At 35.5% G+C, this 22,780-nt stretch overlaps 1 protein-coding gene across 23 annotated transcripts in view; it reads left to right on the top strand.

The window, feature by feature from the left end:
* LOC129793883 (protein pangolin, isoforms A/H/I/S) overlaps positions 1-22,408 on the top strand; it is a 30,934-nt gene extending 8,526 nt beyond the window's left edge. For 6 of the 23 annotated variants that reach the window (XM_055834369.1, XM_055834362.1, XM_055834363.1 and 3 more), the window contains exons 3-11: positions 39-136; positions 11,065-11,176; positions 14,977-15,064; positions 15,136-15,219; positions 15,301-15,441; positions 16,786-17,011; positions 17,648-17,813; positions 19,367-19,436; positions 21,693-22,408. In XM_055834369.1, the coding sequence (XP_055690344.1) occupies positions 39-136; positions 11,065-11,176; positions 14,977-15,064; positions 15,136-15,219; positions 15,301-15,441; positions 16,786-17,011; positions 17,648-17,813; positions 19,367-19,436; positions 21,693-22,179 (1,472 nt within the window). In that variant the 3' untranslated portion in view covers positions 22,180-22,408. Of the gene's footprint in view, positions 1-23; positions 137-11,064; positions 11,177-14,976; positions 15,065-15,120; positions 15,220-15,300; positions 15,442-16,785; positions 17,012-17,647; positions 17,814-18,913; positions 19,065-19,366; positions 19,437-20,488; positions 20,777-21,692 lie in introns of all 23 variants that reach the window. The other 17 variants (XM_055834353.1, XM_055834352.1, XM_055834354.1 and 14 more) reach the window with 9 other exon arrangements.
* Positions 22,409-22,780: the final 372 nt, after the last annotated feature.

The following is a 22,780-nucleotide window of genomic DNA, read 5'->3' on the forward strand; positions in this document are numbered from 1 at the left end:
TTTTTAACCATAAAAGTGATTAGGATTTGTCGTTGCAGGAAAAGTCGAGCCTCATGCATCAACATTCAACATGGGATACCTCGTGTCGCCGTATTCATATACAAATGGAGCCGCTGGTGGCCTTCCCGTCTCAATGGTGAGTCTCGTATTGTAGTTTATATAGTATAGAGCCTTTTTTATTCTTTACTGTACAAAATAGCCCAACCAACTTGTTGAGGTAATTCCCACTTGAGCCTGTGGTGCGTTACATTCGACGCCAACCGCAACATATATCGCTCATAGCTGCTAAATGGGCGATAAAGTGTGTTTGGGATGTTCTTATACATACCAAAAAAGGGGTTGAATGCACTGGAGGGTGAATTATTATTTATGATATTAATACCTTACCATGAAAAAAAAATGTGTATACATAACTATAAGGGTAGGTTAATCGTATATTGTGGATTTAGGTTCGATAATTGCAATATTTGCGCGCCGTTTGAGCCTCAAGCGGGTTAATTGGTATCAATTGGGATAAATCTTCTTATATAGCATGAAATATTCTTTTCTTCTTACTTTTTTTTTAGCAAATGATGCATTAATTTTTTTTGTTAAGAAGGGGATGTAATATAAGATTAAAATTATTTAGGTATGCGGGTGTTTTTTTGGCATCAGTGGGACGCCACTGGAGCCCCCTTGTTAGGGTAAAAAGAAGCGTCCAGAGAGACGCGAGGAAAGATGGTTGAGAGATAATATATATCAACAGATTTTCGAGTTTGCCTTCTTCATCTTTCCTCTTCCTCACTGCCTTCGCGTTGTATTATTATACATACACATAGCTTTTGGTGTGCGTGACGCGAAGAATGGAGGAGAGATTCACAAATGCATGCCTCTAACTGCCACCTCATTAAATCGTTCAATGCTCAACAAGCTTCACAGACACGGACTGGGAATCACCGAAGGTTTAATTGATTACAAAAAAAAAGTTAAGAAAAAAAAACAATTATCTTATGTTGATTGAAAGGAAACAAGAATATTTTTAAAAGAATTTAATGAAAGTCTTAAAAATCTTCAAATCCCTTGTTGAATTCAGAATCATAGTAATCGGGATTTCAAAACTTAACGAAAAACTTTTTCGGTTAAAAATGTTAGAATGACTTAATTTTTGTTCAGTTGTTTTGTGCGTTTTCTTACAAACCATTTATTTTTAGACCAGATCACATGACTTCAGTTCAATAAATCATTGTAGGAATACTCGAGAATCCTTAATCTTAAATTGCTTAAATTCCTTAACTCTAACAACGCCTTCGTTAAGTTTTCTTATAGTCCGCCATTTTGGCAGTTATTTTTAGCGTCCTTCTCTTATGATGAAGATTATTTAAAGTAAAGTTCCGTAAGCTGTGAAAAGCAAGAATACTAACTAATGGAATGAGAGATACAAAAGTTATTTTTGATGATAATACATTGCTCTCCCCATAATTCGTACCTGTGTCACGTAGAGTGCGTTGCGTTCGCATCGAAAATGTAAATTGGGCGATGAAGAGGCGCTGTATGTGTATTTGTGTATAGCCTGGAATGGGATGGGGGGAGCAGAGGGCGCGCGCAACGTGGTGGCGACTCCAACACATCGGGGCTGATACATCATGTTTAAGAAGAAGAGAAAAAAAAATTGGATGGGAGCGTCTCGAACATTAGCACCTAGTTATGTTTATTTAAATTATACGCTGTCTGTGGATGACTGTGCGAGAGAGAAGTGAAGATTGGCACCATGTATGAGCAGGAGTGAGTGCACAGAGAGAGGCGAGTTATGGAATTTTCGGGTTTGTCGACGAGTTTTTTTCATTGCCTTTTTTACTTTATTTTTTTCTCTCTCTCTTCTTAAGATTTCTTGAATGCCTTTTTTTCGTTCGCTCTCGAGACGAACATCTTTTTGGCCACGATGGATGCTGTGAACCCTCCGAGACTTTTATTTTTTTCTGTGTTTTTCTTTTTGGAAGCTCTGTTGAATTCTTAAAAAGCTTCCACACTTGCTCTTGTTAATTTTGATGATTAAGGGATGGTTTAGGATGGAAGCAAGCTGCATGAACAGGATTCGTTAAGAAATTGAAAAAGTCTTTGTTACTGTTAAAACTTAACGATTACTTCTACGCATTTAAGCGATCTGATGCTGTCCAATTTTTCGTGAATGAATGGCTTTCTTGCTTGGCATTTGTTATAGGATTTGAATAATAATCTTTTGAATAAATTAGAGGCGTGAAAAGAGATACGAACAGAGTTCTTTAACACCTTAAAATAAGGCAGTTAAAATCTTAACGAACACAACATGGAGTTTTCCTTGATCTTTACTTAAGGGGGTGGGTTAAAAATTATGTATGTTTAGATATTTTTAGTTTATAGGTTTCTTTTGGCTTGACAAAAAGCTAAGAAATTGTTGGTGGTGAAGATCTTCTTATCAGTCATCGACATCTTTCGTTGAGTTCTTGCATTGAGATGGTCTTCCCCCGAAGAAACCCTTCTGAGAATACAATTTTTCATCCCTTTCCAAAAAATTTTGTTTTTTTTTTGTTTTTGGGATCCATTTGAATGTACAAAAAAAACCATTTCCCGTGTGTATTTGTGTTGTGCCTTCTCTTGTTGAGGAATGCCTGTATGTATATCTCTCAGAATGGCTTCCAACTGTGCCTCGATCGCCAAAAGGAATGAACGCGCGAGGCGAGGAGCGATGGTGAAGAATAAAAAAAAAAAGAAGATCCATAAACTCAATTCTTTTTCAAATAAACAAACAACGAGAGTTTCTTTTTTCTCTTCGACCTTCTTCCTTCTTCGAGTGAATTTTTAGACATCTCCGGCCAGAGTTTTTCTGTGGAACTCCATGGCAGCGTCCCTTCTCCGTCTCCCATTGTCTCTTCTCCTTCTTTTTCCCATTTTCTTCTCCTCCTGCTTTTTTTTCTCTCATCTTCTTCTTCTTTTGGAGAAGGCAACACCAGCACACACATATATATGTATACAATCATTTTGCTTCTTTGCTTACTTTTGAGCTGTCTTTTGTGGTGGCCCCCCTGCTTGCCCTTCTCCACGCGCGTCTTCCTCTCTGGTTGAATGTTGGACGTGAAAACGCAACAAAAGCAGGATTTCTTCTCTCACAGATTTAAAAAAAAAACTTCTTATTCACCCATCTTCGCATTGGAGGAAGAACACATATATATGTATGTATAAACATATATAAGTATGTAGGTATAAAAAAAATGTATGGCAGGGTGATTCTCGGGAATTTAGGAGATTTCTTATAGATGGGTTTGTTTGTCCAAGTGCCACCACCACTGTCTATCTATATACATATGTTGTAAGCATTCGCTCTGCGTATCAACTACTCATCCCCTTGGCCGCCCCTGTAACGAGAGAACCCCCCGTTGACGGCCCTGAATGTCCGAGAGGCCAACAAGTGGTCAAACAGACAAACAGAAAAGATTTGATCATTTCATTATTTGCCTCTTAGACGGCTCATTGGTCAGCCCGAAATCGCACTCAAGCCACTCATTCTTCTTTCTGTGTAATAGGGGGGTTTTTTTCTTGTACGAGGGTGGAAAACACAATTACATGGCGAATGGATGTAGATAGATTTATAGAGGAAATGCTCCTCATAAGAGAGAAAAAAATATGTACAAGATGCCATTAAGAGCAATTAAAATTGGGCTGAAATCTATGAGATTTAAATGAATGAAGCTCCTAAGAAAACTGGATTAATTCTTTTAATCTCTCCATGATTATTAAGGCCTAACCAAGCAACAGCGTCAAAAGACGCTGTTCGTTGTTTTTTCTCACTTGCTCTTTGTCAAATTGTATTGCGCTGTCACTGTCAAACAAGAAACGCGGTTTCTACGTTTAGAAACCGCCTTTCTTGTGTGACAGTGACAGCGCGATACAATTTGACAAAGAGCAAGTGAGAAAAAACAACGAACAGCGTCTTTTGACGCTGAAGTATGGTTAAGCTTTTACAAACCGATAGATAAGTGTTAGATAGGAATAAACTATTCACGGTGTTGAAGAATTAATTTTTTGAGATAAGGGCTTGGTAGAGATTAGGAGTCATCTAGGTTTGGCAATGTTATCCATGATCAGGACAGTAAGCTACTAATTCGTATACTCTATTCAAACAAATAGGGTTACCACCTCACATTACATTCTGGCCTGGAGATTTTACCTACCCCCACCCCCCCCCTTAATTTTTAAATGTCCGTAATACTAAAAATTACGTCGATCTCTCGATAGGCAATTAGATCGCTTTTTCGCGTAGTTTTTTAGCATAAGGAATTGACTTGAGTTATTTTTAAGCCAGACTTTATTTACTTAAACCAGACTTCAGTTTTATAAGCTAAGCTTTTACAAGTTTTTTAACCAAAGTCTAATTATTATAAGGCTAAATCTCAGTTTTTAAAAGTTAAATATTAAGTTCTTTTAAACTAGACTTGATTAATTTTTAAAAACTGAGCTTAAGTTTCCTAAGTCATGCTTAGGTAGGGTTAAGTGCATTCTAGACCTAACCTGTTTTAAACAATTGTAAGGTAAATTGTATAGGTAAGACCTCAAAAAATGTAAGTATGACTTTAAAACTTAAGCCTGACTTAAGAAACAAAGCTAAATCGATTATAAAGCCAGGCCTATTTTTCTTAAGCCTTAGTTCCTTTTTAGTTACTTTAGGTAAGACTTTTAAGACGTATTTGGCCTCAATTTAACCTGATCTAACCTAGAATTCTTAAACGTCTGACCTTCAAATAATTTAAATCTAGTCTACAACAATTGTCTTGTTTAAAAATCTTATAACTGACTTTAAAAACTTAAACCGAATTTGAAAAAACTGAGGTCTACCTTAAAGACACTTATTCAGGTTCAGAAAAACTCAGATCTGATTTAAGAAATTAAGATGATTTACCTTTAGCTATAAAAAACGAAAATTCCTAAATTACAGAGTCTATTCTAATTTCTGATTTTTTTTAAATTTTCTTGTACTACTGAATATAAACAAAAAAAATTGAAAACGTGTGACCAGGAGAAATTCATCCTAAACCCGCAGCCCGGAGATCATATCCTGACATCCGAAGACTCCGGGTGTAACCCCTAGAGGTGGTAACCCTACAAACAAACCTTTCACTGAAGTTTTACTTTACAAAATAGTTTTATCTCATCTGTAAACTGAATTCATCGGGAGCATTACGAAACTTATTTTTAGAGATTTTTTAATGAAAAATAAATTTTAAAGACGCTAAAAAAAAAATAATTTATCTATCCTCTCGGAGATTACCTATATAAACTCCTTACCAAATAAAATCAGCTAAAAAACATATATTTGTTAGAAAAATATTTTTCACGCCTATGCTATAAGAATTTAACTAAAGCATATTGCACCCTTCTTGTGTAGGTAGGAAGTGAGCAAGAGAAAGAGAGAGAGAGAGAGCTTACCTAAAAATTGCGCTTCTATGTATTTGAATCGTCGATGTCCCAGCGGATAATCCGGTATCTTTCTTGCTATGTAAACACATTGAATGAAAGAAGTAGAGGAAGAAAAAAAAATTCCCATGTCCATTTGCTTTGATAAGAAAAACACGCACTATTTACCTTATTCAACCGGGTGTTTTCTTCCCTATTTTATTTTATTTTTTTCTCTGGGGGTTCCTTCGGTGGCCAACAATAGCGGAAGGAAACCACCCAAGTTTTCCCTTTGCCCGGATACCTCAAGCAAAAGGCGCTTAAAAGAGACTTCTTCTCATCCAAAATCTCACTCTCCCTCATCCATGGGGAAGAAGAAGAAGGAAAAAAAAGGGAGGGTGGGAGAGAAATCGCATCTAATCTGATTATCTGAGCAACAAGGAAAAGCGTCTCTCTGTGTGTGCCCGTTTTTCGCCATTTTCATCACATTTTTTTTTATCCACCCTCCATGCGAATAAAAATTTTTCTCAGTGGGTGGGAGCTTGCACAATTTTTCTTACTTCACTTTACTATATATGTATGTATGCCGGGGGTTTTGCTAGGCTGCCATCTTTTCAATTTCGAAGTACGCGCGCGGAAAAAGGATGTTGAATTGAAATAAAAGATCTCGTGAGTTTTTTTTTCAGCTAGGCGCTTTTGTCTAAATTGTGCCAACATCGTTGCAATGAAAAGCAACTCCCGGAATATTCTATATGTGCACACATTGTACATATAGTTCGTACACGTATATAGCAAATGAATGGAAAAAGTGTGCAAAGAGGAAAAAAAAAGCTGCATGGGAAACGGACTGGGAGGGAGAGGGTGGATATTCATTTTCCAGAGAGTGACACAATGCAACTCTCGAAAGGACTTGCCATTGAATTCTTTTTTTTTTTTTTTACTTTCAACAATTCTAGGAGAAAGAAAAAAAATGCATGCAAATGCAGGAAAAAAAGTAATAATGACTGTTGATTTTTTTCTGTTGATGATTAGAAACAAATAATTCAAAAAAAAAAACCCTGCGCTAGAACATTGTCCAAAAGGTCCAAAATCAACAAAGTGCGCGCAAAAAAAAAGTTAGGAGGAAGAAGAATGTAAATTGTTGGCAATGCTGGTGCAAGAACGCCCCAAAATCTAGCCCAATAATTGGCACAACAAATGCGTTGATTTTTTTTGTCTTTTGTGTGTGTCTCCCAAGAAATCCTCTGTGGGTGATTTTCTAAGAAAAGGGCCCACAAGAAGAGACAAAGAAATGAGAAAAGGTGTAGTGTTTGGGTGTACAAACGAGGCAATAAAGTATCCCAAAAAATGTTACCTGAGCACACATTCTACCTGTTTTCCCATTAACTCTACACAACATAACACAAACGAGATGCCATGAGATGCTTTTTTTTCCACCATCACTCTCCTCCTCAACAATAAGAGTATAAGCTCAAGAAAAAGCAAGGAGAGAGTGTTATTGAATTTTGGAATCTCACCAAGGTAAGGGGGAGAAGGAACAACAACAACAACAAAAAATGAAGAACAATGCCAAAGCAATTCCCTATTCGATATATTTATGGCGCAATTGGGGATGCAAATTGACTTAATGCTCACGGTAATGTTGCTCCTGAGTGTCCTCCGCCTATAAAAGGTTTCAAGATTGATTTTTTTTTCTTCAAGGAAATTGCGAGGAAAAGCGTTTGGGTTTCCATTTTCCTTTTTTTTTCCACAATAAAATCATTCCTTTACAATGAGAAAGAAAAAATCTGAATGTTGGTAGCGCATTTTTTTTTCAATAATAATAATTTTATGGTTTAATTTGATTTGAAATGCGTGAAAAATGTTCTGGCATCTCAATATAAACAAGTTGAGTAAAAAAAAAATTAAGCTCATTAATAAGAGATTTGCCGTTTTTTTTGGTTAAATGGAAATTTAATTAATTAGTTTCTCGTTAGCAATGTCGTTTTGCTAAAAATATCTTCTTTTTTTGTCATTCTAATTCTTTTCTTCATAATCTTTTAATTAAAAGTTTTTTCCGTTAAATTTAGAAAAAAAGAAAATATTTTTTTCTAATCGATTTTTTTTGTTCTCAAAGAAAAATTAATAATTTACCAAAGATGGTTAAAGAAGACTGTTCTACACTGTAATTCAAATTTTAGTTAGCATTACTAAAACTGGAATTGGTTGGACTTTAGTAGAGAAATTTAGTAAAGAAATTTTTACTAAAATTTTACTAATTGCCCAAAACCAAAAATTTTCGTACAATCAACAGTTTTAGCTATGTCTGCTATAATGCTTTATAATCTTTATACTACTAAAGTTTAGGAATATCAGCAGAGATTTTAGTGCACATAACCATTAATTATAAATTCTTGGATTACTAAAGTTTAGCTGTGCCAACTGAAAATCCAGTTTTTATAACTAAAAAATTTAAAAATTTAATTTTCATAAAAAATCTATAGGGGAATATGGCCCAATTCGGACCTCTTACGACATTTTTTCAATCCGTCATTACTTAAAACTGATAAAACTTTAAATGCAGAAAGTTATGGGAGTAAAAAAGGCATTAAATATGCTTTAAAATAACATATTTAGGAATATTTATTTTTGCTTTATCTCATTTTTCTCCAACTTTATAAAAGAACCTTTTCAGGTCCGAATTGGGCCACGTTCCCCTAGAATAATTTCTTAACTTTTGAAGAGTTCTAGGCTTTTATTTAACCAATAAAAAAATTACTATATGTCCCATTTTGAAAAACTTTAGGACAGTTTAGAAGGGGTGTAAAACCGCAATTTCTTGTCATTTTTCTCCATTTTTTTTGGTAATGGTTTTGTCGCCGAAATATCCACCATATCAGACACGTATGTGTGTGCGTGTGTGGGTGGGAAAATAATAAGAAAAAAAGACCTAGGAAAATTATTTATTCACTCTAACACAGGGAGGAACACACCCTTATATGTATGTAGGTATAATATGGAATAGACATTTGATGTTGAATTTTCGATGAATCTACTTCTCACCCGAAAATCAAATAGAATCCCATTCCGTGAGGGTAGTTGCTGTGTGCTTTTTTTGCATCGCCATCTCTCTCTCTCTCTCTCTCTCTCCCTCAGTTCAGGGGGGTGTGGATTTGGCTGGCGAATGGAAAATCGAGATATGGGGGTGGGTTTGAGGATGGCGTGTCGCTTGGGAAGATCAAAGGAAAAATCATTTTCACTTGCTCAATGTTGTGTTTCCGACATTCTCACACGAAATTCACGTTCTGTTTTTCCATTTTACCCGATGCTGCACTACCACCCCCACCCCCACCCCTACCCCAAACCCCCTGTTTCACTACCCACCCAGCCGCTTGGTTTCTTTCCTATGAATAAATTTTTCAGATGGTCAAAGGGGGATGAATTATGTTATGTATGTGTTTGGGAGGGGGGAGAAGGTGTATGACCATTTCGTTCAAAAGGGGGGATTTTTCATCGATATATTATTGTATATTTTAAAAGGAATCGATCGTTGTACTTTATATATCTTGAAAATATTTTTAGTTTTATTTTTTTTTAATGAATCATTCAGCTCAAGAAGGGAGACGAAACTTATCTAATATGTAGTTAATTTTGTCAACTTCCTCTTGGTTAAAATTTTACCTTAATGCTTTTAGGCTATTTTAAAGCTCTTTCCTCCCTCTGCCGTGGAAAAAAAAGAGAAACTTGACGAAACCCTTAAGAATTCCTTCATTATAATTACCAACTCTACTTGCACACTCTCTCCTACATACACTGTGAGCCTTCATTTGCTATATATATATATATAGGGAGGATGATGAGGAGGTGGAGAGGTTTTGGGGTGGGTTGAGAGAGATTGTAATGAAAATGATGGGGTTGGGCACCCTTCGTTGTACTCGCAATTTAGTCAAAACAGCGAGCTATATGTATTACGACGAATAAAAAGGGGTTGATGCCATGATGCTCATGCCATTATCCCGGGGATTTTCAATATGCTGGATGAATTTTGCAGTACTCGAGACAGCACAGGGATAGGGTGCCTTCCCTGCCTTGCCTTTCTCCTGTGAAAAGGAGAGCTCTATACGCAACAACAACAACAACAACAACAGCAACAACAAAAAAAGAATGAATGAAAAAATTTTGATGGGGTGAGTCCTCGACAAAAGGGACCGAACGCGCATATTTCTGTTGAACGGATATATATTCTCTTTTTTTTTTTTTTGGCAAAATGAGACATCCAATATTATTTGTGTCCACAAATGATATTTTTGCTACACTGAATATGAATATGAAATATTATATAGAGAGATATTGAAGAGGTGAAATGAGTGGTGTAGTTTAGGGGTGGATCCCCTTATTGCAATCCCTACGACCGTACTTAATATTGTATAAATAACCATGAGAAAATCACTCATTATTAAGTGAGCAACACGGATTGAGAATTGACGGGACAAATTGACTTTATATCCCTCCATTAGTCTCACCACCATTTCACCTGTTAACCACATTCTATCTGTTGAACTTTTTTTTGTGTGTGTTTATGCCCTCACAAGGAGGGTTTGTTTCACGCGATATTTTTGCCTTTGCCCCCAATAAATCCAAAACTATATGTTGAGAGAATAACAACTTATATAATTATCCAAGAATCTGCCTCAAATCGGTCCACAATTGGAACCACGCGAGCTCACGAATTTATCTTTATATTATACATGAATGAAATGAAGAAGAAAAAGTAAGAGCCTTCGTGCCTTTTTCGGTAAATGATTCTTACAGGTTTTAGAAAAATATTTAGAAGAGTTTAGAAATATTTTGAAATTCACGAATCGTCTCATGAGGAGTTTTCTCTGTAAAATATCAATTTTTCAACTCTTTAGAACTCTTTCAACATTACAAGTTCCAAGAATAGTTGCAAGAGGCACTTAAATCAAAAACACAACTACCCTAACTTTAAGGGCAAATATCTTTCAATTTTCTTTCTAAGAGCCTATCTTCTATTTCATTTGACCAATTTTGATCAAATTAAAGAACAGATAAAGGTCCTAATTCAGCGATAAAAAAATCCTTGAAATCTTTGAATTTGGTACAAAAATTTCAAGATTTCAAGGGTTTCCTGGTCGCTGAATAAGGCCCAAAATCAGATAAAACTTTTTTGTTAAAGTCTTATAAAAAAACTAAGATTTTTAAAAATAATTTAAACATTAAATAAATAAATATTTATGTAAAAATGCTTTAAGGACTACACAAGAAGGAATTATTAAAAAAAAAAACAGAAGTTGATATAAATTATTTGGTGTTAAGTTGAAAGGGGTTGAAAGGACTGATATGGTTTGGGTGTGTATGCGTGGGGGTTGGGGGAGCGTCTGGGGGTTATTAAAAATTGAGAAGGTGCGCTAATCGATTTTGGGGGTAGTAAAAGAGGGAGAGAGAGGGTGGCGCAACCCTTCCAGTGTGGGAGGAGGCGCTTTAGGGCGCATGCGTACGAGCCGCCCCCTTTTGTAAGTTTCCATGACGACCGAAAGCTGGCGCGTGGAGCTGAGGGACTGAACGAAAGCCCTGGGAAATCGGCGGGATGCTCGAAATTGACGATGACGATGTTGAAAAAGAAAATTGTACATCAAATGAATGTTTCCTTTTTTTTTGCAGGCCAACAAGATGGGACTACCGCCATTCTTTTGCCACAATGGAGACCACCTAACGACACCCCCGCCGGCCCACTGCGGAATCCCACCGTACCAACTCGATCCCAAGGCGATAGGTTAGTATTTTTTATAATTTTTTTTTAAATTGTTTTTTTTCCAATTCCAAATTTTCCCCCAAACTACTTTACTACGTCATAATACCATCCTTTTTATACGACATCTGGCCCGGTTATCGGCTTACATTTGCACCAGCAATTCCCAGAGTGGTTTATCTCGAGTGGGACAAGAAAATCTTTCTTTAGAAGGATGCAAAATATTCCCCCACGATTGCAATCACTCGCGCGCGTGGTCTCTTCCAAATGGCATCTCGACGCGTCTACCCGATGGCTTTTGCAAATCGATTGCGACAATTCGAGTGAGATGGCACGCTTGAATTCTTCAAATCTCATCGCAATTTGTCCATTTTTTCCGCACCCACATTTTCCTTTTTGTATGTGTCTGCGTGTGGAAAAAGGAAAATATCCACCCCCGCGTGCTTTCGTTAAGTTCATCATGTCGCGACAAAAAGTTTCCTCGAGGGCGTCTCTCTCTTCTTTTTTTTTGTTGTTGTTGTAGGTATATTTGTTTGTTGAAAGACTTTTCGTTGATCTTAAGCTCCATTTAAATGGCTTCCTTATTCAGCTAAAGAGTCCTTCGTTGTGAGAAAAAATCCCAATTGAAAATAAATGATTATAATGTTCTTTTTATGCAGATAAAAAAAATAAGGATTTGAGAAATATTTGCTTAGAACGAAATTTGAAAGTTCTTAGACAGTAAAAAGAGTTTTCAAAAAAAAAATATTTACATAAAAAAGAATTAAAAATTATATTAAAATAAAATTGAAAATGAATTAAAAATTACCTATTAAGACTTTCTATTCCAATTCTTTCAAATGTTTGATGATTAATTTCTAACGTTTGATGTATATTTTCAAACAGTTGCCCTGTCTTTTTTTAAACTCTTGATACTTATTCTAATACTTTGCGTTTATTTTTATATTTGACGGTTCTATTCTAACCATTCTAACAAATTAAGCGTGTACTATATTCAGCAATAAAACATGCTAATTTCTCTAGAACTTTCAGCGCTCTGATGTGTGTAAAATTTATAACTAAATTCAGCTTAATTAATTTCTTAGGTTTAAATTTTTCACAACATTGATTAAAATTACGGGAATTGCATTAGATTAAATTAGGAAGAATTTAAAATATAAATTTAATTCTTTAATTTATCTTTGTGAAAAAATAATATGATTCTTTTAACAAAAGGCTTTAAAAAAAGAAATTGGAACTTTTCTTGCACTTTATTGTCTATATAAAGTCAATTTAATTATTTAAATACAAAAAGAACTATAAAACTCTTCTCTTGATCTTATTTTGTGGGATAAAGGTAAAAAAAATAATAATGAAACCTCCACTTACCCCCTCATCTATACCACATATAACTTATTAAGATGTAAGTGCGGTGTTGAAAAAAAACTGACACTTTCTCACATAAATTTTTTCCATGACAAAATCACGCTATTTCTGTGGAAAAAAAATATATGTATTAGAGCCCTTATAAGGTATTCCCTTTTTTTTGCAATATTCACCATTCATCAGCTCAATAATTGGCGCAAGGGATGCGGAAACGTGCAAAAGTGCTTCAGGGGGAATTGCATGGAGTACGCATATAAAACATAAAAACGCACCGCAAAACTATATTGTTCAAAAAGGGGTTTGAGAAATTAAGGGGGTGGGTGGATATATGTATATATAAATTAAATGGAAACCATAAAAATATATGTATAACTCATTAGTTTTCTCCTTCTACTCAATTAACCCCTCGCCGAACAATCACACTTCTGTGACCCACAGCGACCAAATTGGCGGATGAAAAACGATTTGGGAACACTTTTACGTACCTTTGCGTGTTGCACGATAAATTAACGTGGTGGGAAAGGGGGTGGGTGGTATGGAGTGGAGTAGAGAGACACAGAGAGTGAGAGAATGCTCGTCGCGCCTGGGCATAAAGAGACGCTGACAAGTGATTATTTGGGCAATTTTGGCGCCAAAAAAAGGGGCATTAAATGGGGGCTCTTTTAATCCTCCCCCCTAAAAAAAAATCATCTCTCCATTTCATTTATTTATTTATTTTACTTTCACTCTGGGGTTGAAAAAAAAAGCCACCAGAGTGTCTCAATAGAAATTTTGGGAGAATAGGAAGCATATTTGAGCATCTGATAGACATACCATCAACAATGGATCAATTTCTCGTGTCCCTTTAGCATTTCAGCAGAATCACCCTTCGGCTATATCTGTGTGACAAAGGGTCGAGGTAAAAGCCCACTTAGATCGCTAATACACCAAGAGGAAATCCCACAGGGTGTACCCTAAACTTCTAAAAAAAAAATAAGTAATACTTTAAGACGAGATCATAAAACTTTTAACAATCCCAAAATTTTGCATCATTTGATTTAGTTTAATATGAGAAAATTTTTTTATAAGTCTGTACAAAAATTTTGATCAAACACATGTTTTAATATAAAAATACATTTTAATACTTTAACATAACATTTAGATTAATTTTTGAAGTTTTTTAGCTTATAAAATATTATTTTGAACAGATGATAACTATGCCCAATGACTTGAACCCTTTGTAAATTTTAAAATTTACTTAAGTACTTTTAGTTGACCTGATTTAGACCCTTTCCTTTATTTAAATATTCAATTTCCGGAAAAGAAATATCAATGTTCCGGAAGTAAGTTAAGTTTTTCTACTTAACTTTTAGCTATTTTGTTTTATCGACTTATCGACTTGATTTAAGTCTTTAGGTATATGCTTGAATTAAATATTTTTTTTGGTTTAGACCTTATATTTATTCTTCCTTAGGGAATCATTCGAATATTAGCAACTAATCCGAATATTTCCGTAGATCCGAATAATTTCTTTCAAATAAACCTTGCTTGGTAAAAATCATTTATACTTCATTTAAATTTTACTTCCTGACTTTTTAATTGAAGCTTTAATTTTTAAATATTTATAAATATTTAAAAATTCGCATATATGTAGTAATAGTCAAATTCTTTTCACAATTTTTTTTTAAACGATAAAGAATTTTTTTTACAGAACAAAAAAATAAGCATAAAAAGACCAAAAAAATAAATGAATTCTTGAGAATCATCCTGTACACACCCTGGCAGGCGACTTGTTTGGCTAGAAGCCCCGCGGAGCTGACAATTCCACGGGGAAATGCGGTGACAATGCTCGAGGGTTGTGTCTCACAAACCCCCTGGTTGCGCAAAGCAAAGGAAAAAAAAAACACACACATAGTCCAAAAAATCGAGAGGGTGAAGCAAAAGGGGTCTCATTATTTGACGATTTGCATGACAAATTAATGGTGGATTGAACATGTTCGCATGTAATACACCCGGGCGCATCCTTCAGATCCTATCTCACCCCTTCATGGAGGCACCCTTTGCATTTTTTTTTATTCAATTCTTTTATAAACTATTCACTCACTTTCTCTATTCCGCGTGCCCCTTTTTCATTGTCCCACGACCACGCCATGTCAATTATCACGACAATTTTACGGTATTTCCGTTTTGCAGGGAGAAAAATTTGTACCTACTTCCGGAGTTTTCCCATTGCATCCGATTGGGATGATTTTCACAATTGAAGGAAAATTGAGAGAGAAAGAAAGTCTCAAGAGGTTTTTTCTCGTATCGTTTTTTATCATTTGTTTTCTAAGATTTGAGTCTTACTCATTTAAAAAAAATATTGTAGGGCCTGAAGAAGGGCCTATAATGGTCAATAAATAATTTTTTATCAATGTATAAAAATTATTTAATCAAAATAATTATGTTTTCTCTTATTTTTTTCTTTGTTGGTTTTGTAGGCTTGACCCGTCCGGCGATCTACTCATTTCCGACTAGTCAGTATGCGTATCCAATGCTGAGTCCCGATATGTCGCAAGTGGCGTCGTGGTGAGTATTATTGCTTTTGGGGTAGTTTAACGGTCTCCAACGCTTTTTGACTTGAGGTGGCGCTCTTTCAGGCACACGCCCTCCGTTTATTCGGCTGCATCGGGCTTCAGGAGTCCCTACCCTTCGTCGCTACCTATAAATACCTCCCTTTCTAGGTATGTGTCTTGACTGAATGTTAATGAAAGTTAGAAAATGTAAATTTGATTAATTTTTGTTTTTTTTTTTTATTTTAACAGCGACTTCTCCTTCCGCTTCTCACCAACGAGCCTCCTGCCGAGTGTACACACACCTCCGCACCATGTCCTTAATTCTCATCCCGCCATAGTGACACCTGGTCCAAAACAGGAAGTCACCCAAGACACCAACCACCGATACAGGTTAGTTATTATTTCTTCTTCTTTTTTTTAACTAAGACACACACAAAACTTTTAAAAATTAAATTAATTTAATAATATTTGATCTTTTGAGCCGATATTTTTGCATCTTCAACAATTTCTTGTCCGATTTGGATGATTAACAAAAACTTGTATAGGATGTGATTGAAACCTTTTATGCTACAAAAAATCCATTCATTTTATTTTAAATGCTTACATAGGCAATATCTATTGCCTCTTGTTGCTGCTACTTGTACCCTATTCGAGCAGGAGGAAGTACACAAGGGGTGGGTTTTTTTGTTGTTGCTTTGATTGTGATTAGGGGGTGTTGTGTGCATTCCACGAGGGGCGGAGTCGGTGGATGTATCTACTAGGCAATCGACGGCGCTGCTTTTTGGAATCCTGCTTTGCCGATGTCGTCGCGGCGCCACCATTATCTGGACTTTTATTTTTTGACACCTGTCAACCAAGTGGGTGAATCCTGAGACGGGCGTAGGTGAAGTGCAGCTGAGAAAAGTGTTGGAAGAGTGTGAAAGTTTTTCTTTTCTTTCATCACCATTCATTGTGGGTTTTGAAATGGAGCCACCACCAGGCAACAGTGAACCCCTAAATTTGAGCATTAAAAAGCGCCCAGTGGCCGTTGTACCACCATCAACGCCCGAGGAGGGGGCAAGTGGTACAGGGGACCCAGATCCGGGGCCATATTTGCAATTGCTGCAGTATATGAATTCAGCAAGGGGTGGAGAGGATGCCCTGAGTAATCTCATACATACGAATATGCTCACAAATAAAATTGCTACGAGCAACTTGCTGACCATTATAAATAAGCTCCTGGAGCAGAATATTGTGTCTGAATATTATTTTAAAATGCAACAACAGCGCCATCAACCGCCAGACAACAATAATCTCATTGACGCCAAAATGCGAGCTGGACTCTTTGGGTATCTCAGCAGGGGTTCAACATTTGAGGATACCAGGTGAACAAAACATTCAAATCGGACAAGAAATAATCTCAATATATATATATTTTTTATATATTTATTTATTTTATTAATGTGAATTGAATTTGAGTCTTTCATCGGCAGAATTCTTGAACAGAAACAAAAATTTAATAATGTTCTTGACCCTTAATGTTTAAAGAAAATTTGAATGTATGACACGCCCAGAGATTATGAAATATGATTTGTTTGGAGCCGAAAGCTCTGGATTTTTTTTTTCAAATCTAAATAAGAATTCTGTTGGAAGAAAACAATTTATTATAGCCATAGAAATTTTATTAATTTTAAATGTTGATCTACAATGATTTTTTTTTCTCTTTTTCTTCTTTAATTAAAAAAAAATATATAGGTCAGTGGATCAGAAAAGTATAGGAGCGAGTAGTTCGGTAAGTGGCGCCACCAGTGGTGGCGCCACTTCGACTCCGGACGGCAAGGATGCAAATGAGAAGAAGAAGCCCCACATAAAAAAGCCCCTAAACGCCTTTATGCTCTACATGAAGGAGATGCGTGCCAAAGTGGTTGCCGAGTGTACGCTCAAAGAATCGGCGGCCATCAATCAAATTCTCGGACGAAGGGTAAGTGATATTTTTTTTTTTTTAATTTTTACCTAACTGACTTAACGAAACATCGATTGTACGCAAGATATTTACCTAAGATACCAAAATAATTGTTTTTTTTTGCAAAAATTCTTTGAATAAAAAGTAAAATAATTTAAATTGTTAAAAGAAAGTTTTTTTTTAAATGAATATCTTGCGTACAAAAAAAAACTTTTCCTAACACTTTGGGTAATACGTTATGGGTGTTTGAAATGTTAGAATGACATTGACGGATATTAACCGTCAGTGTCATTCCTTTCATTTTGTCAATCTCTCATTCTCTCTCTAAGTCACTTTATTAAGCTCGTTGTTTCGTCAAGTTTTCTTTTTTTTTAATATAATACAAAAAATATATATCTATATTTACCTATATAAAAACCAAATGCACTGAATTGTTGTTATTTTCGTTGGTGATGCCAATAAGAGAGCAGATGAGAGTGTGTGTTGAAATTTTATACTCTATAGAACATTAATTTGTCTAATAGAATTCCATTTAAAAAAAATAAGATCAAAAAATTAATTTTTCTTTTTGTATCTGTTTAAAAAAAAGAAAAACCAAAAAAAAAGGTTATGTGTTTCAAGAACAAAAAAAACCAACTAAAAATTATTTTGTAGTGGCACTCACTGAGCCGAGATGAACAGAGCAAGTACTATGAAAAAGCGAGACAAGAGCGCCAATTGCACATGGAATTATATCCGGGTTGGAGTGCACGCGACAACTATGGTTACGGTTCGAAAAAGAAAAAACGCAAAAAAGATCGATCGCCCGCGGATTCGGGAGGTATTGCATATGTTTTTATCTTTTTTTCTTAATTTATTTTACAAAACTTTATTTGTTTTTTTTTTTACTTTTGATGTTTTATTTCTTTTTTTTTATTATTCAATCACAATCATGGTTTCTCTGTGAAGCTTCCTTTGCCTCCCTTACAACAACAACAAAAATCCTTTTTTAAATCCTTTCTTTATCAAAAAATAAAAAAATAAAAACGAAATTCATTTGGTGTGAAGGACTACGGTGTTGCAGGAATATGGAAATATATAATTTTTATGCTCTGGTGGCTCTCGGGGACAAATGAACGTTTTTTTTTGTTTTGTTTTATAAGATAAGCGTGGGGGTGGGAAATGGGTTTTGGGGACAAAATTGATTGAGATACGATGGTGGCTTTTAAATGAGACCACTTTCGTTAAATTCGACCGAGAAATACGTGAGATAATCGACTTAACGAAAAAAAAAAACAAAAAGTCAACGAGAGTCACATTGAGCATCCTGCATTCCCTTATGTCTTTCTCACACCTACAAACGTTCCTTTTATCCTTTTCCCAAAAAGAAAAAAAAATGAGAAAAAAACAAACACAAAGGTGAAAGCAGAATGCCAAGTCAACGAAAATTGAAAAATCTAAGGGAAAGGGGGTAGAAAATTGGACGAAATGTGTGTGTGTGCAAAATTCGTTAGGTTTATTCACGCTTTATTGACAAAAATTGAAAGCATTTAATCTTTTCTTATTATGAATACATTAAAACCACTTCCCCACATTACTTTGAACACATCTTTTTGAGTTTTACTTCCAATCTCAGTTTACGTTTATCCGTATAGCTTAAATCTTAACGAAGAATTAATAATTTAAATAAAAAAAGAAATAAAAGAAAATTTAAAGCCAACGACGAACTCGCATAATGCTTTTGCAAGTTGGCAAACCACAATGCAAAATGGCAACAATTTTAGAGTTGAAAAAAAAAAAAGAAAAAAAAGGTTTGATGAGAGATTGATTTATATCAAATTTTTTGTATTTCTCTTTGTGATTATGATTATCCCCTCAAAGTTTTTTTTTGTGGGCGAGTGATGGCCATTATTGAATGATGTATATTTAACGATAATACAGTGGCACGCACTCGGACGGGATGAGCAGGCGAAATATTATGAGCTAGCGCGACGCGAGAGACAGTTGCACATGCAAATGTATCCGGACTGGAGTTCGCGGACCAATTCTTCGCGCGGGAAGAAGAGGAAGCGCAAAGATGCCACTGACGGAGGTATTTTTTCAATAATTTTTGAAATCAAAAAAATCACAGAAGATACAAAAAAAAAGAAAAACAGCAAGAAAATTATGTGTAGACAAGGACATTCTGCTGACACCCCCCTGTTCTGGATCATCTCCCCCCCCCCTCAACCCACAAAAATATTGTAAAATCAATCACCAAAAGGTTTAAAGAAAAAACTTCCCTCCCATGCCTTAAAATTGCTTCACGACCAGTTTGTGACTAATTTGTGACTTTTTTTTTAACATTAAACTTTCAATCTTTGCTGTTTCTTCTTTTCAAACAAAAAAAAACAGGCAACAACATGAAGAAATGCCGTGCCCGCTTTGGATTAGATCAACAAAATCAGTGGTGCAAACCGTGCAGGTATGTTGGTACAACAGTCTTCCTTATTGAGCCCCCTACTCCACCCCTGAAAATCCTTTGACTTCTTCCCGAAATAAAAAAGAAAAGAAAAACATACACAAACACACACGAAGCTAACATGTTATAATTTGACCTCCTGAACGATCTTTTTTTTTTAATTTAATGTTTTGTTTCTCAAACTATTTTTATGCCCATCATGACTATTTTATATTATTTTATCTCTTTCGTTCGACACAATTTTTCGTTTTGATTTATTTTTTATTATTATTATCCTCTGACAAAACTTCTCCAAACCTCCGCCAAACCCAAATTTATAAATCAACCAAATTTCCCCCTCCCAAGCAGCAAAGTATGAGTGGCATTGACGATGACCATATCGCGACTTTTGTTAATTTTTTTTAAAGGGAAAGATTCATTGAAATAATCGGGATTCTTCATAATTTTGTAAAGGATCAAAAAAGAACTAAGAAAAAAATCATTAAATAATCATGATCCGTGGGGAAAAGTGAATAAACTCCTTTATCATGTTTATAAAACCATAAGTTGACATACTTTTCATATGAATAGTTTATAATTTAATTGTGTCCCTTTAAGTGGTGGTAGGTATTGATTTTTTTAAAGGACATCATCACCATTTGAATTGTAAAGTATTTCGTATTGATTTTTTAATATAATTCCCTTAAAATAAATAAAGGAAAGTCTTGGCAAAATAATTCATCAAGGATTTGAAAATTTACTTTATAGTTTTTATAAAAAGGGTTTTTAATCTTTAATCTGTCTAGAAAATTTTTACAAATTTCTTTGACTATTCTTTACTAATTTTAAACAGATCAAAGGGGCTTATTAACAAAATAAAAACATTTTAGAACAAAAGTTCTTAGTCTTCTTAGTCACCAAATAAAGAAAACGTACCATCGTCAATGCCACACAAGAGTCATATATAGCACAAAGAATAAAAACAATAAATGAATGAATAAAGATTTTTGCACTATAAAAAAATAATGAGAAGAAAAAGAATAATTAAGAAAATAAATTTATGGTTATGTATAAAGTCCCGTGCTGCCGGTATTGGGCGCTGGGGGCGCTCTTGTGGGTGTTTCGACGGTTGGCGGTGTAGCGGCTCAGCCGTCCGCCTCATCAAGTTCATCAACGTCGTCTGGGTCGTCGTCATCAGGGCATCTTCTGGGCTCGGGTGTGGTCCAACTCAGCGGAGGGGGTGCCCAGGCGTCGCCACAGGCGCCAACCTACGTCAATCTGTAGGGGGAGGATAGAGGGCTGCTGTGGCGCCCTCTCCATCCACCCGCATGTGCCAAATCAACGCACTCCACCGACGCCAACAAGTCAGTTTTGACGCCATCATGGATTTTTTGATCTTGACGTGTTTTTTTATTCGTTCTAGCCGTGTTTTTTGCATGCAAATGCAGGCCTTTTGTCGTTTTTTTTTTTCTTTAATTTCAAGATTTTTTTCTTTAATGTGAATATATATTATTATGTGAATCTGTTCTCACACAATATTCTTCTTTTTTTTTCCCCTTTAATTTCCCCTTATTTTTCAAAAGAAAATATGAGAGAAAAATTTAATTTAAATATGAAGAAAATTTATAGCATGTTGGCTTTGTGTGACATTTATTTTTATTATTATTTATTGTTCACTTATTTTATTATTTTGCTAAAATGTGTCTCCCCACCCCACACTCCTTATTTCTTTTTTTTATTATTTTACTTTTAGTGTTTTCAGTGTTGTTGTTTATTTAATATATTTTTTAAACTTTTTTCAAAGAAACTTTGCACCAAAGCTACATCTGTTAGCTTTAACATCAACTTAAATCTCACAGCTAAATATAAAAAATAGAAGTTTTTCTTGGATTCTGGATGAAAGAGATCAAGCTTTAATAAGGCTTTAATTTTTTTCTCTTTTGGATGCATCTTTGGTGTAAAGTTTATTTGAATTTAGTTTAAAATTGATTTTGTGATTGATTGTAGGTTTAATGCTTAATATTTCTGTTTTTTTTAAGATTTTTAAATGAGAAATAAGAAAAATTAAAATTTGCTTGAAAAAATCTTCTTAAATCTTAATAAAAAAAATTATTGGATTGTTCCATAATTATTCGAATGGTTTTATTTCAAAATAGTATTGGGACAAACCAATAGAATTTGGTGTTATTTTATTAATTTATTGTTTAGAAGCTTTAAGTAATATTTAACTTTAAACAAAAAACAAATGATTAAAATATTTTTTTGTTTTTCTTTGGGAAGGCGGAAGAAGAAGTGCATAAAGTACATGGAGACGGAGGGCGAGGAGAGCGCCGATGTGGATAATACGATGTCAGATGACAATTTGGGCAGCTGCGGGAGCGTCGAGGACGCCAAGACGCCCGACGATGACACCGAGTCGCTGTCTCTCTCATCCCCGGGCTGCCTATCGGGCTTGTCGAGCTTACAGAGCCCATCGGCGAGTCTCGCATCTCCGCTCACCCTCATCGCCAGCCCCGGACCACGCAATGGGTCACCGCGTGAAGAGGCGCGCCCCCTGCGGAGTCCAGTTGGTGCAAATCCGCGTGACGCCAATAACCCCCTGAGCGTCAATCAGCTCACGAAGCGCGACTTTGGGGCCAAATATGACTATACGTATGGCTATAGTTCACTCGGTCCACCCCAATTTGCTGGCATTCTGGCTGCCGGAGGTGCCCCTGAGACGCGCCATCGTGATGCCCCTGACGAAGGTGCCATCAGTGTGACGTAGCAGTTACACAAACCATTAAGAAAAAACAATTTTTAAGTGAAATGAAATGAAAAAAAATAAAACTTACACAGGGAGATTCATGAGCTCCACACACACACACAGTAATACTTTTACGCACCTCCTATAGCAACTCTTCCCACTAGTATAGGGAGCTTTTTTTGTTAGAAAAAAAAGTAGTGGGGAGGGTGTTTGCGTAGGAGGTGGCAAAAGTACTCAAAAAGAAAGAAAATGAGTCTGATACTGCTGTGGTGGAGCCTAGGTTATCATTTTTTGTAATCATTTACTTTCAACTGGCAAGGCCACATGTGCTGTGCATATTGTCAGGGTACCTAGCAGGGGGGGTGTGCTTCTCTGAAGGTTCAAATTCGATGGAATGAAAGAGAAAAAAAATAAGGAGAAAGGTGTCTATTCATTTTTGTTCATTTTATGAATTCTTAAAAATCTTTCAAAGGATGAAAAGAAAAAACAAAAAAAAGCCAATCAGTTAGGAAAGAGCTTCAATCCAAAAAAAATGTATAAGTCACACCCACAGGGGTCTCTTTTGAGAGCTGGTGAAATTAAATGTTTTTATTTTTCTTGTGGTTTTTTTTTTTAAACTTGG

Source organism: Lutzomyia longipalpis, chromosome 3, assembly GCF_024334085.1.
Source record: "Lutzomyia longipalpis isolate SR_M1_2022 chromosome 3, ASM2433408v1".
NCBI lineage: Eukaryota > Metazoa > Arthropoda > Insecta > Diptera > Psychodidae > Lutzomyia > Lutzomyia longipalpis.